This window comes from Physeter macrocephalus, chromosome 2 (assembly GCF_002837175.3).
Source record: "Physeter macrocephalus isolate SW-GA chromosome 2, ASM283717v5, whole genome shotgun sequence".
In the NCBI taxonomy this organism is placed as follows: domain Eukaryota; kingdom Metazoa; phylum Chordata; class Mammalia; order Artiodactyla; family Physeteridae; genus Physeter; species Physeter macrocephalus.
In genome coordinates, this window is record NC_041215.1 from 29,482,473 (window position 1) to 29,494,914 (window position 12,442).

General features: G+C 53.7%; 1 protein-coding gene across 1 annotated transcript in view; it reads left to right on the top strand.

Moving 5' to 3' along the window:
• The window catches only part of MARCO (macrophage receptor with collagenous structure), a 32,036-nt gene extending 25,551 nt beyond the window's left edge, over nt 1-6,485 (top strand). Inside the window, exons 9-13 of the mRNA XM_024115060.1 lie at nt 2,748-2,792; nt 3,848-3,946; nt 4,444-4,488; nt 4,977-5,153; nt 6,355-6,485. Of these exons, the coding sequence (XP_023970828.1) occupies nt 2,748-2,792; nt 3,848-3,946; nt 4,444-4,488; nt 4,977-5,153; nt 6,355-6,485 (497 nt within the window). The remainder of the gene's footprint in view (nt 1-2,747; nt 2,793-3,847; nt 3,947-4,443; nt 4,489-4,976; nt 5,154-6,354) is intronic.
• The last annotated feature ends 5,957 nt before the right edge of the window (nt 6,486-12,442 follow it).

The following is a 12,442-nucleotide window of genomic DNA, read 5'->3' on the forward strand; positions in this document are numbered from 1 at the left end:
AAAAAAAAAAAAAAAAAAAAAAAAAAATGCAGCGTCTCAGATTCCCAGCCCAGATGCAGTGAATCAGGAACCCCGGGGTGGAGGGGGGGCGCGGCTTAGCAAGTTGTTTTTAACAAACCCTGTGCAGGTGATTCTGACGCCCACTCTAGTTTGACGACTTATTTAGGAGTAAGGGATGGCCTAAGGCCACTGGGAGTCTTTGGAACAAGGTGGAGAGCCCACGTGAAGCTCCAGGAAGTGGAGAGCTGCCATGCTGCTGGAACACGGGCAGCCACAGTGCCCAGTGGGAGGCCAACCCTGGTTCCTAACCCCAATGTCACCACTCCCTCCCTGCGTGACCTGGGATAAGTCACCTAGCGTCCCTGTGGACTTCCTCCTCTGTAAAGGCGGACATGGCACGACCTTGCTGGGAAGCTGAGAGATGCATGTGAAGCTCCTGGCGTGGTGCCTAGTGCAGGGCCCGCAGCAGCAGAGGTCGAGTCCCCAGGAGGTGGGGGTCTGGGAGGGAGGGTGTGAGAAACGAGGCGGAAGGGTCAGGCCTTGGGGACCGTGGACCTCGTGAACAGGGGCTCCCCTAGGGCTCCTGTCTGCAGAGGACATTTGTTGTTCAGTGCTCTGGAGACTTCTTCGGTGGCGGAGAGGCAATAAGGGGAGATCACAGTGCCAGGTGTCCCTCAACCTTGCGTCTAGGGACAGGCTCTTAAGGTAGAGATCTGTGCAGTATGGCACCCTTTAGGATGTGACAGAGGGTCAAGAGTCTAGATATGAACCGTTTTTCTATTGAATAACCAAAGACATGTTTCTGAATGTGGTTTCTCCTCCCTCATCTTGACACCTGCAATTCAGGTGCAGGTAAAGCAGAGGGGACACATCTACTGCCCGTGCTGGGCCACCTGAGGTCAACGGCAAACATCTGGGGTGGGCTTGCTGGGCATCAAGCCTGGAGCTCCCGCGGGGGTTTCAGCGACAGCGTCCCAGGCGCTCTCCGCTGGAGGAGAGACGGACACGTGCCGACAGGGTCCCGGGGTCCTCGTGGCACTGCTTGTCAGACGCGAGGTTTAGCACTTGACACAGACAGCTTCATTTCAGTCTGACAACCACCCCGAGGCAGCCAGAGGCTCAGAGGAGAAAGGTGAGGCTAAGGGAGAGGGAGCCTGGCTCGAGGTCACAGAGGCAGACGCAAGCCCAGGCTCTCTGACTCTGGCCCCTGTGCTGCCTTGGGAGGAAGTGCGTCAGCCACGGGCGAGGCCAGAGAAGGCTTCAGGGTGAGCAACATCTAGCGTCTTAGCAGCTTTCACAGCCTTGATCCCGCTCCCCAGGGGACCGAAGCGGTGAGGCTTTCCAAACGGAGGGACCGGAGCGGGCACAGCTGGCGTGGGGTGAGCTGGGGCCTGTCTGCCAGGGCCAACCTCGAAGGTCCCTCCAGCTTTTAGAAGACGCTCTCTGAGCCTCAATCTGGTCCTCATCTCAAACATGCGGGGTAGAAGTAGTTGCCCTCTCAGATCTTTCCAGGGCTTCCCGCTTCCCTCGGTGCCCAGGCTTGCAGCAGCCGCTCCTAGCTCCTCGGCCCTCGGCCCCTCCTCCCCAGGCAGCGCCCGGCCTCAGACGAGCCCTCTGAAAGGCTGCCAGGAGCCAGGACTCCTCGCTCATTATTCCAAGAGGGGATCCTGAAGAGGCCTACCAGGCCCCTCGCCTGCCCTCCACTGACCAGCACACAGTAGGTGCTCAGGAAAGCCAGGAACTGAAGTGGAAGGCAGGAACTTCCCCCAGGCAATTGGCAGTGAGGGTAACTGAGTTCCCTGGGGTCTCTAGTGATCATCAGATGGGTGGGCTCCTGGTTAAGACTGAGCTGGCGTGTCGGGAGGGATACCAGTCAAGAGCATGGTGGGAGCGCATTCCCACTGTTACCCTCTAGTAACTGTTCCTTCATGGTCAGTAATGAGCTTTAATTTCCCCAGGTTTGTGTAACTTGTCTTGGAGAGTCCTGTTTCTCTGAAATAAAATCAATATTTGCACTTAAAATTGAGAGACCATGGAGTTGCTAAACCAATAAATTATTATCCCACAATAAATTATGACCCAGCATGGTGCTGGGGATAGTGGGTCTTCCATGTAAGTTAGTGAATAAAGAGATGAATGGGAGGAAAGAAGAAGGAAAGGAAGGAAGGAAGGAAGCAACTTTCACATTAGAACTACAAAGAGGATCATCCCCAATGATTGCAGTGGTTATTTTTCCATTTTCTGGACGTGAGACCCTTTGGCTACACTGGGGGCCACAATGAAATAAACCAATAAACGCTACGGAATATCTACTGAGGGTGAGGGCCCCCCAAAGCTCCTAGTGGCCACTGAGTCTCCTCCACAGTCTTTTAGAAATAAAAATAACTTTATTTTCAAAATATCTCTCAATTCTCTTACAATAAAATGCAACAGAAAGGAATGGGATTGAATTTAGACACCAAGTCAGGTTATTTCTGGACAAGGAAGGCCAGCCACTGAGTCCGGGGTCTGCCCATCTAACCTAGACTTTCATCCGATACATTTCTATTTCACCCCAACACACGTCCCCATTTATCTGCAGTCTGTCTACTTTTATGCTCTGCTAAAGAGGCTTTAAACAATCGTGGAGAGCCAATGTAGCTTTCCTTCTGCATTAATCAGACAGAAGGTAGAGGTTGCCTAAGATTAAAAGCGGCTAATATCTAAGTTTTATTATCTTCCCCCCCTTTCTTGTATTTTGATCTTAGGACTTCAAGGACAGAAAGGAACAAAAGGAGAATCAGGAATTCCAGGTTAAGTGCCGGCTGCATTTTCCTTTCTCACAGTGACGACTGGAAGGGCTTGTGCTGCAAGGGTGGGTCTTGTCGACCCCGAAATCACGGCGGGAACCTCAGTAACCTTCCCCCAGAGTGTCTCCGCCTCCAGGGCTCTATCGCTCAAGCCTCAGACTCTTTGGGTGACAAGCGTGGGGAAGGGGTGTAGAGAGAGGGGCGGGGGCTGAGGGGGTGGAGGGTAAAAAAGGCCAGGAGGACTGGCCCCGGTGGTGGCTTCAGGCCGCGCAGCCGCCGAGGAGCCGGGCGACCTTCCTCTCCAGTTGCCAGGCTGGTTGCGTGGCCTCCATCTGCCTGTCCACATCTGCTGCGGTCCATCTCCCCCTACCCTTGGGCCCTCAAGGCGCCCCCCTCCTCCGCTGCTTCTCACGGGACGATCATCACGGCCCTTGGCGGCCCCCGCCTTAGCCAGTGGTTGGCTACCGTGCCCCGCCCACGGCACTTCTAGCCTTAGCCGAAGTGACACTCCTCAGACATATTTCCTGAGCAGTCTTCCTTCCACCTGAGCTGGATATTCTATCCCTATTCTAACTCACTGAAGGAGAAATTGAATCCTAGAAATGTTCTAGCAAATTAGCCTTCTCTCCAGCCCTACCCTGAGAAGCCGAAGTGACACTCCTCAGACATATTTCCTGAGCAGTCTTCCTTCCACCTGAGCTGGATATTCTATCCCTATTCTAACTCACTGAAGGAGAAATTGAATCCTAGAAATGTTCTAGCAAATTCTCCCAGAATGGCTAGAACGTCCACACAATTACGCCGTCCAACGAGGACCAACAGCCTTGGAATACTGTCGGCGATTCTCACCCGCTCGTCCTCAACCAGAGTCGACACGGGAGTCGGGGGGTCAGGGCAGCGCCCCGTCTGCACGGGCTGCACATTCGAACAGCCCATCGATGGGGGCGGGGGGGGCACCTGGTGGTTTAGGACAACTCATGCACTAAACACCAAGGCCCTTGGTCCCCCCTGGAAAGCAGAGCAGAGCATCTGATGGAGGTGGTCTCTCTCCTCCGCAGGCCCTACAGGCGTGAAGGGAGAGAAGGGAAGCCCAGGCCTGGTCGGCCTCAAGGGGGCACCTGGACCGGACGGCCGAAAGGGAGAGCCCGGAGCGAAAGGTAAGGCCTCGGTTTCCAACGTGAGGGTGCTAAGGAGAGGCCTGTCATAAGGTGCTGGGCGTTTTCAGAACCAGAAGGGTAGAGGTTTAGTGGTTCTGCGGACAAGTCCTGTGCTGGGTCGCCCTCAGCGCTGAGCTTACAGAGGTGAATAAGGCACGGCCGGGCATTCCGAGTGGCAGGCAGGTGACCATGTGCTGGCACCACGCCCAGTCAGGCCCTGGACCACACAGTCTCCATGACTGATGGCAGGAGAGACTTCCAACTCCAGGTCTCTTGAATGTTCCTGTCTAATAGAGCTTAAATTCTTCCTGCTGTGGCTCGGGCCCATTTCTCCTTGCTCACCCGTGACGCCAGGGGCCTGGCAAAGCTGAAGGAGGGAGTCTGACCCTCCCCCCTCCCCCCTCCTCCCCACCCCTCCTCCCCACTGCTGGCAAAGGAGGGCAAGGGGGTCCTGGCTTGGTTTCCTTCGAACTGTGTGGTTTTTCTCCTCGTGATAGGATCTTCTGGGCCGCAAGGAGCAAAGGGAGAAAAAGGTCAAAAAGGTAACTGCTATTTCTGTTCTCTCTAACTTGTGTTTCAGAGGTTACTCTGTACTGGAAAAGGGAAGGTGTGCTAGGGGGAGAGGCCTTGGTTCTCAGAAAGATTCCTCATCTGGGGGGAAAGCTAAGGGCTTGTCCCTTGAATAAGCCTGCCCGTGGCACAGAGCCACAGATAACACCTTCTTCCCTCCCTCGCTTCTTTCTTCCCCCTCTTTTATCGACAACACAAGGCAAAACATGGTGGGCTGGATTTGCAAGGCCAGCTGCAGGGGGACCTGCCCCCATGGCCTCACACCTGCAGGCCCAGGTGCACAGAGGCCGCTGGTTGTGCTGGTGCCAGAATGAGGGATCTCCCCAGCTGTGGTGGCAGCCAAGCAGGAGGCTGCTTTTCCCTAACTATAGGACTTCCAGAAATGAAAAGGCAGAGCCTGCATTCACACAAAGCCCCGGGCTGCTTCCCTCACCTCTCCCACGTGTGTTTTGCCATCCAGGCGAATCCATGGTATCCGTCCGGATTGCTGGCTCTAGGAACCGAGGCCGGGCTGAAATTTACTATAATGGTGCCTGGGGGACAATCTGCGATGATGACTGGGACAATTCAGATGCCACCGTCTTCTGCCGCATGCTGGGTTACTCTTCGGGAACTGCCATTTTCAACGTGGGAGCTGGTAAGTGAATCGATCCTCAATCAGGAGCCTCTTTCCTTGAGGTGCAGATGTGGGCTTTCTCTCCCTGGTAGGGCGTTGGCAACCGTTGGTTGCAAGTGACTCAGCTTGGTTGGGTTAAAAGAAAAGGATTGGTTCAAGCAACTGAAAAGTTCTGCAGCCCAGGGCCCCGGCTTACATCCTTCAGACTTGGCAGCCCCAGGAGAAAGAAGGCTCTCTTCCCCAGAGGGACAGCAAAGGCTTGGTTGAGTTGCTGTCTGTCCAGCCCTAAAGCCAGAATGCCATGTGTCGGAGGGTGCTGGTGAGGGACACTCTCTGGAGAGCTGAGGGCCTGGAGCCGGGAGAACAGAGAAGGTTGCAGGGCAGGCCAGCGCAGTGGTCATCCCAGCTCTCTGGAACCTGAAGGTCTAGGTGGCCCAAGCTTGATCATCTTCAGGGGGAAGGTGTGCAGGGAAGAGAAAACGAATCAGAGCAGGGACTTCCTAAAATCAGTTTTGGAAAGATGTCCTGGGGTGCTAGAGACTCAGCTATGTCTTGCAGCAAAAGGTTTAGACTTTCAACAAAAGAGTTAAGCCCCAGGCCTGAGACCATTTCTGAGATGATCTGGCAGGGACACTAGGCCCGTTTTCTCCTGCTCTCCCCCCAAAATGTTCTCTGCCCTTACCCCTCCCCCCAACCCCACCAAAGTGCATACCTACTTTTCAATCTGAGTCCAGTTAGATTACAAAACTCCTTTAAAATACACATTTTCCTCAAACAGATTAAGCCTATATAGGTGGTCACACTGTAGTGTCAATTACCAAAATCAAAAAATCCAGTAATTCCTCTGAGCTCCTGATCTGGAATCAATTATATCAGAAGGAAGGGGGTTTGAGGAAGGTGTGAATGCTTTAGAACACGTGAATGGCCTGTTTACAAAGGCATTTAAGGAAGAGACAAAGCCTAGAGATCCCTAGGAGGAGATTTCAAATCATGCTTGGGTTACATATTGAATACTCGGATGAGACTTTTGTCAAAGGGTCGAAAGCAGAACAGAGGCAGAGCCATCGTGAGAGAGCAGACCCGCCGTCAGCACAGTGGGCCTGGGCACATGTGGGAGAAATGGGCCGTCTAGCTCCCCGTGGAAGCCCCTGCGGACAGACGGGCCACGCTGCTTGGACCCTAATCCCACGCTCCTCTCCCCGCTTGCTTTTTCCGCGTCCAGGCACTGGGACCATCTGGCTGGACAACGTTGCGTGTCGAGGGTCAGAATCGACCCTGTGGAACTGCAACAAGAACAGCTGGGGCTCTCACAACTGCAACCACAGCGAAGACGCGGGTGTGGACTGCAGCTGACCCCCCGGGCCGTTCGCTGCTCTGCCGCCAAGGGGTCCACGGCCAAGACACCCAGCCCACGAAGGGAGGCCACGCTCTGAGGGGCTTCCTGGGGTGGCGGACAGCTTCTGAAGTGGGCTTGCTAATAAAGCTCAAAGCGCTACCTGGCACCGCCCTGCGCTGTGGCTGAAATCGCTAGCTTGTCCCTCCTGCCCCCTAAGGATGCGCGCACTCCCTGCACACAGCCTTTCACCGAGCCCTCATGCCACCCGCACCCCCATTCCCACGCACGGGGACAGTGGGGTCTCAGCTCAGAGCCGGGGAGGCTGAGGGTGCAGGGGGGGCTGCAACGCAATGCCGAAAGTGAGGCTCACCTGTAGACGGAGTTAGTCAAGACCAGCCTTTCAATCAATCCGATGTAGCATCTCTGCACAGCAGTGGGCACTCCCTCCAGCCCTGGAGCTGCTCGGCAGCAAAGGAAGAGGCCGCTGGCACCAGCTGCATGGAAAATAGGAAAGGTACCATTAAGCATGAAAATCTGTTCTCGTTAGGATGTGAGCTCCATACATGCAGGAGCTTTTGTCTGTTTTATTCACCCCTAGAGGGGCTCAGTAAATATTTATGGAATGAACGACTGAATTAAACCAAGAAGGCAGAGCAGCTCACCCTCTCTGAGAAATTTGGCCTCCCTCTCCCTTTGCAGCCTTCCCCTGTGATACATATTCTCTGAGCGCAATCACATGCTCTGGCTCTCTCCCTCCAGCTGTTGTAAACGGTTCAGGTAAACGTGAAATCTGGGACGGTGGGATCCACGGGACGCGGCTCTGAGGCACCACCGTTCACACTTGGCCTGTGAGGAGCTCAGCCTCAGGGCGTTAGGAGACTTGCCCAGGGACACCTGTAAACGGTGGGGCCAAGGAGGGGCAGTGGAAGGGCTGGGAGATGGAGGGGACACCTCAGGGCTTTCTGCCTCAAGAGCTCAACCAGCCACCCAGGACCCAACACGCACTTTCAGGGGCTGCAGCTGCACACTCAGCACCGAGGGCAGAGCTGCAGGCGGACGGGAGGGCTCTCTGGCCCTCGGCAGGGAGAGGGGCATGGGACTGGGGGTTGAAAGCTGGCTGTTTTCGTTTGTCAGAAACCTCTATAAGGATGCAGGTTTTCCTGGCACTTTGAGTTAGGGGAGTGGTAGGTCAGTCGGGGAGGAAAGAGGACATTTTAAGCCCTATCAGCAGTGGGCTGGGATATAATATTTTGCAAATGGTAACTAATGTGTCTTATCACCCTCCTTATCACCCTCCTTATCCTTATCACCCTCCTTATCTCCCAACAAGTTTCCCACCCCCATTCCCCCACCCCCGTAAAGGAAGGAAAGGGCAGGTACAGCCTGAAACAAAGATGTCATCTCTCCCATCTGAACCTCAGAGCTGACTTCCTGAACCTCTCTAGAAAGAGGAGAGCCATGAAAATAGAGTTGAAAGCAGAAATGGTTTTCTAGTTTTTTCCATTTAGCTTATCAACAGCCAAGCCTGGCTGACTTGATTATAGTGTTTTAAGTGCAGGAGGTCTGAACAGAGCAATCAGGAAGGGAGGGTACCGGTGAAAGCCCCCAGCCCCTCACAGGGGAAGGTGGGAAAGGAGATGAGGAGACAAAAATAGAGGAGGGTCCTCCCTGGAGTCTCAGACCCACCTCTCCCACCTTTATCTCCTCTCCCAGGATCTGCCTCCTCCACGAATGATGCACTCTGGGACTGGTTCCTGCCTGGGGGACCCCTTCCATCATCCTTAGGGATGTGTCAGTAGGCATGCTCTCTCTCTCTCTCTCTCTCTCTCTCTCTCTCTCTCTCTCTCTCTCTCACACACACACACACACATCTTTCCACAGGAACAAACAACAGTTTACAGGCACAGAAGAGACAAAATCCTTGCAGAGAATGGACCATCCCCCCACCCCACCCCCATCACAGCAAAGAAGCTGAGAGACACAGCTCAGCACACCCAACATTTCCCTTCCATGGCTTTGGATTTCATCTCTTGGCTGTTGATTCCCCAACCTATACTTCCAGTGAAGACCTCTCTCCTGAACTCTGGCCACCTGAATGTCCACCAGCTGCCTCCACACGGGTATCTCAAAGGTCAGGCCGCTAAAGCCTGCCCCCATCTCAGCCCATGGCTCCCTCCATCCAGGGTCCAAGACAGAAACTGAGTGTCAAATGCCATGCCTCCACCAGGCACCAAGTCTCACTAATTTTACCTCCCAAACCTCTCTCCAGTCCACCCAAACCTCTCCATCTCTGCCACCAAGATGATCCAGGCCACAGCCCCAGTGGCCTGGGTGCTTGGAACGTCTCCTAATTAGTCTCTTCCATCCACCGTGCTCCACCAACCACCTATTCGGTCTGCAGGCAGCACCCTGAGAGATCTTTAGAAATGACACAGCTCACCATGCCACTCCCTGCCTATAGCCTTCAGTGGCTCCCCATTCCCTTAGGCAGTGGGTCAAACTCACCATCGCGGCTTACACGGATGTGCCCCTGACAATCTCACCTGGTCCTCCAGCAACCTTGATGTTCTGTTTCCCCTCGATCACATCCAGTCCTTTGTTCATGCAGTTTCTCTTATGCAATGTCTCTTACACAATAGACTCATGATAAATATTTTCTGACTGGCTCCCTGAATAAATGAATGACTGCCTGAACAAAGGAAGGAATGCTAAACAGAGCACTTAGCCTCTCGTATTGGGATTGCTTCATGGTCTTTCCTCAGATGGGAGGCACATGCTTGTGGTGCACCCTACTCTAATTTGTGTGACTAAAGACCCCTGCATCCCCACCCGCTAAGCAGCTTCCGCCATACAAAGGAATGGTTTTCTCCAGAGGCAAATCTAATCCGAGGCCTTTTACAAGATTAGCTTTCGAAACAGAATCATGGCGTCCAAGTTTTACAAGGCGTATTGTAAATTTTAAAATTTCTTCTCTTCCTGCTGCCTCAGCATCGCCACAAACAGGCTATGAGCACCAGCCCAGGGGACCAGGTGCACCAGTGTGATAAGCTGGGCCCTGCCACAAATGCCCCTTCCTCCCTCCCTGTCGCCGTGACCTAATGACATCCAAACGCACCAATGAAATCCACTCGCGCTGAATGTGTACCCCACCCAACCCCCCAGCAAAGGCTCTCACCCACGGGTTCTCACCGTTTCCCAGCTCCCTGCCTGCGTGGCTGACCCACTCCCTTGGTGCTCTCCGGGGGTGGCTCCCTCTCAGCCTGCAGTGACTCTGTCTCACTAGGACCTGTGCGTGTAACAGACTTTGTTTTCCCGCGCCTCTCCTGGGTCCCCTCTTGAGGCTGCACCAGACCGACCAACCCCTAAAAGGACACAGCACACCAGAGCATCACATGATACAAGCAGTATCATTTGCATCTTATAAGTAAGCAAACCGAGTCACGGAGAGGTTCAGTACCGTGGTAATGCTGGTCCCAATTCACCACCTTTCTATTCACGGCCTTTGCAACGTGACCGCAGCTCTTCTCAACAGGAACCAAGGCTGTTACTCCTCCACTCCCTCGCTTGGAATTCCTGCCACGATATGAAACCAAGCCCAGGCTAAGCTGCTGGGGGAGGAGTGAGCATGTGAAGACAGACCCGGTTACCCCAGCAGAGGCCATCCTCCGCGAGCCAGCCAACAGCTGGGCCCAGTCACGTTAGCGAGCCCAGCAGAGACTGGTCAAGCCCGGCCCATATCAGAAGGCCTCACTGCCCGAGCGACCCATAAACTCACGAGTAATCACAGACGGTTGCAACTGAAAGCCACTAGGTTTGGGGGTGGTTTGTTATGTAGCAATAACGGCCAAATAAAACTATACACAGCTAGTGAGAAGTAGAGGGGGATTCACCCAGCCCGGAGAGTTGCTGCCTGCCCCTCCGCCTGGCGGGTCCTCTGCTGAGCTCTCAGGCCGAGCCAAGCTGAGGAAGCCCCTTCAGAACCGCAGAGACCACAGACAGTAGCCGCAGTGTGTGGCACGCTGGTGCTGTGGCTGATTGGCGGCTGATGGTGGGACTGAAGAGGAACTGGCTAAAATTAGCAGGACGGCATCCTCAACGGTCAGAGAACAGGCTGGGCGGCTGGGGCCGCCATATGTTGGGCATGACCTCTGTGTGACACTACCGTCCACTTGAAATAACTCTCCTTCCTCCTGCTTCCGTTTCCTGGGGACTCTGTGCCCTGTCTGAGGCCGGCAGCACAGACACCAGCACTGAGCATACTGGATGGACACAGTGGAGATGGCAGGGTCCTCTGTGTGCAAGACTTCCATCGTTTCCCCGCCCGGCAGGGCAAGCACAGAGAGTTTCCCAGCATCCAGCTGGACAGGTGCAGCTCGGAACTGAGGTTCTGGAGCCAGCCTGCCTGGGTTAGGATCTGGTACTGCCACGTAGCAGGGCTTTACCTGCACAATCAAGTTACTGACGCTCTCCGGGCTTTCCTCATCTGCAAAATAAAGACAGTAACAGTTCCTTGCTCTCAGAGTTCTTGTGAGGATTCATGGAAAAGGCAAGTTAAAAGAAAGCATCTTAAATGGTGCCTGGCACGTGGTAAGTGCTTGGTCTCGGTTATTAGGATCCTTCAAGACCCTTCACAGCTATCCCTCACCCCCAACACTGCCCCACTGAGCCCCCTGCACCAGGCAGTGGGTCTCCTCAGGGCCCACCCATCTGCATCAGGCTTGTGGGGAGGATGGCCCAGGATGGTATGTCTGTGGGTCCTCCAGAAGCCCACACATATGGAGCCGGGGGTGGGAGAGGGTTATTGGGAAGAAGGCCTCTGAGAACCGTTCCCTGTGTAGATGTATGCTTGATGTGCTTGGGAGGAGATGCAAACTCCACGTCCTCCTTTTCTGCCATCTTGACTCCTCCCCCCAATGTACGTACCTTAATTAAAAATACTCTATTGTTTACGCTAACCATCATCTGACAGTGCAGGGTTGCCACAAACTTCAGTTGGTAAAAAATGCGGTATCTGCCAAGTTCAATAAAGCAAAGTGCAGTGTGCTTTCCCCCTATGAGCTGAGATTTCTTCTCTTGTAAAGAGAAATTGGAACTAGTCAATGGCCAGCGGGAGGGTATTGGTTAACTAAATGATACACATAACTTGCAATTACAGATTATTCAACTATTATAAACCACATTACAGAGGATATTAGGAATATGAGGAAGTATTCATGATATTTTAGAATAAAAAAGTATGTGCGGAAGTTATAAAAGTACGTACAGAAATTATAAAACAGTGTGTACAGAAGGGCCACAATTTAATAACAAGCTTCCTCCTTCTTCCTCACCATGCTTACCCCAGATTCAATCAAGCACCAAAGGCCTCTGAGTTCTCCCTCAGATGCTTCTGGGGTGTGTCCACTTATCCCTCCCTCCCCAGCATGGCCTGAGCCATAGCGACAGTGGCCTAGGTGATGGCTCTGGCCTCTCGCTGTTCTCTCCCCCTTCAGTCTTGCCCCTTCCATGCCATGCACTGAGAACAGCCAGAGTGGCCTTAGCTCTTGTCACTTTCCTCGTTTCAAACACTTCAAAGATCACCCACTGCCGTTACGAGGAAGTCCCCACTCCCAGCCACGACATAAGGGGCCCTGGTCATGCAGCCTTTGAACCACCACTTGCCACGAAGTCCAAATTTACTCTCCAGCCTGAGGCATTTCATTCAGTCCCTCAGAACAGCTGTGGTCATTCATGCCCATTTCCTCTGAGTCCCACACAGCTGGATTCAGCCAGCACGATGGCCCTCAGCACAGTTTAGCACATTGCCTCTCTGCTCTGAGAGCAGGAGCTGTGTCTTGCTCTATTCCTATTGTTAAGCACAGGACATGGCACACAGTACATATATTTCTATACTTTTTTTTTTTTTTTTTTTTTTTTGCGGTACGCCGGCCTCTCACTGTTGTGGCCTCTCCCGTTGCGGAGCACAGGCTCCGGA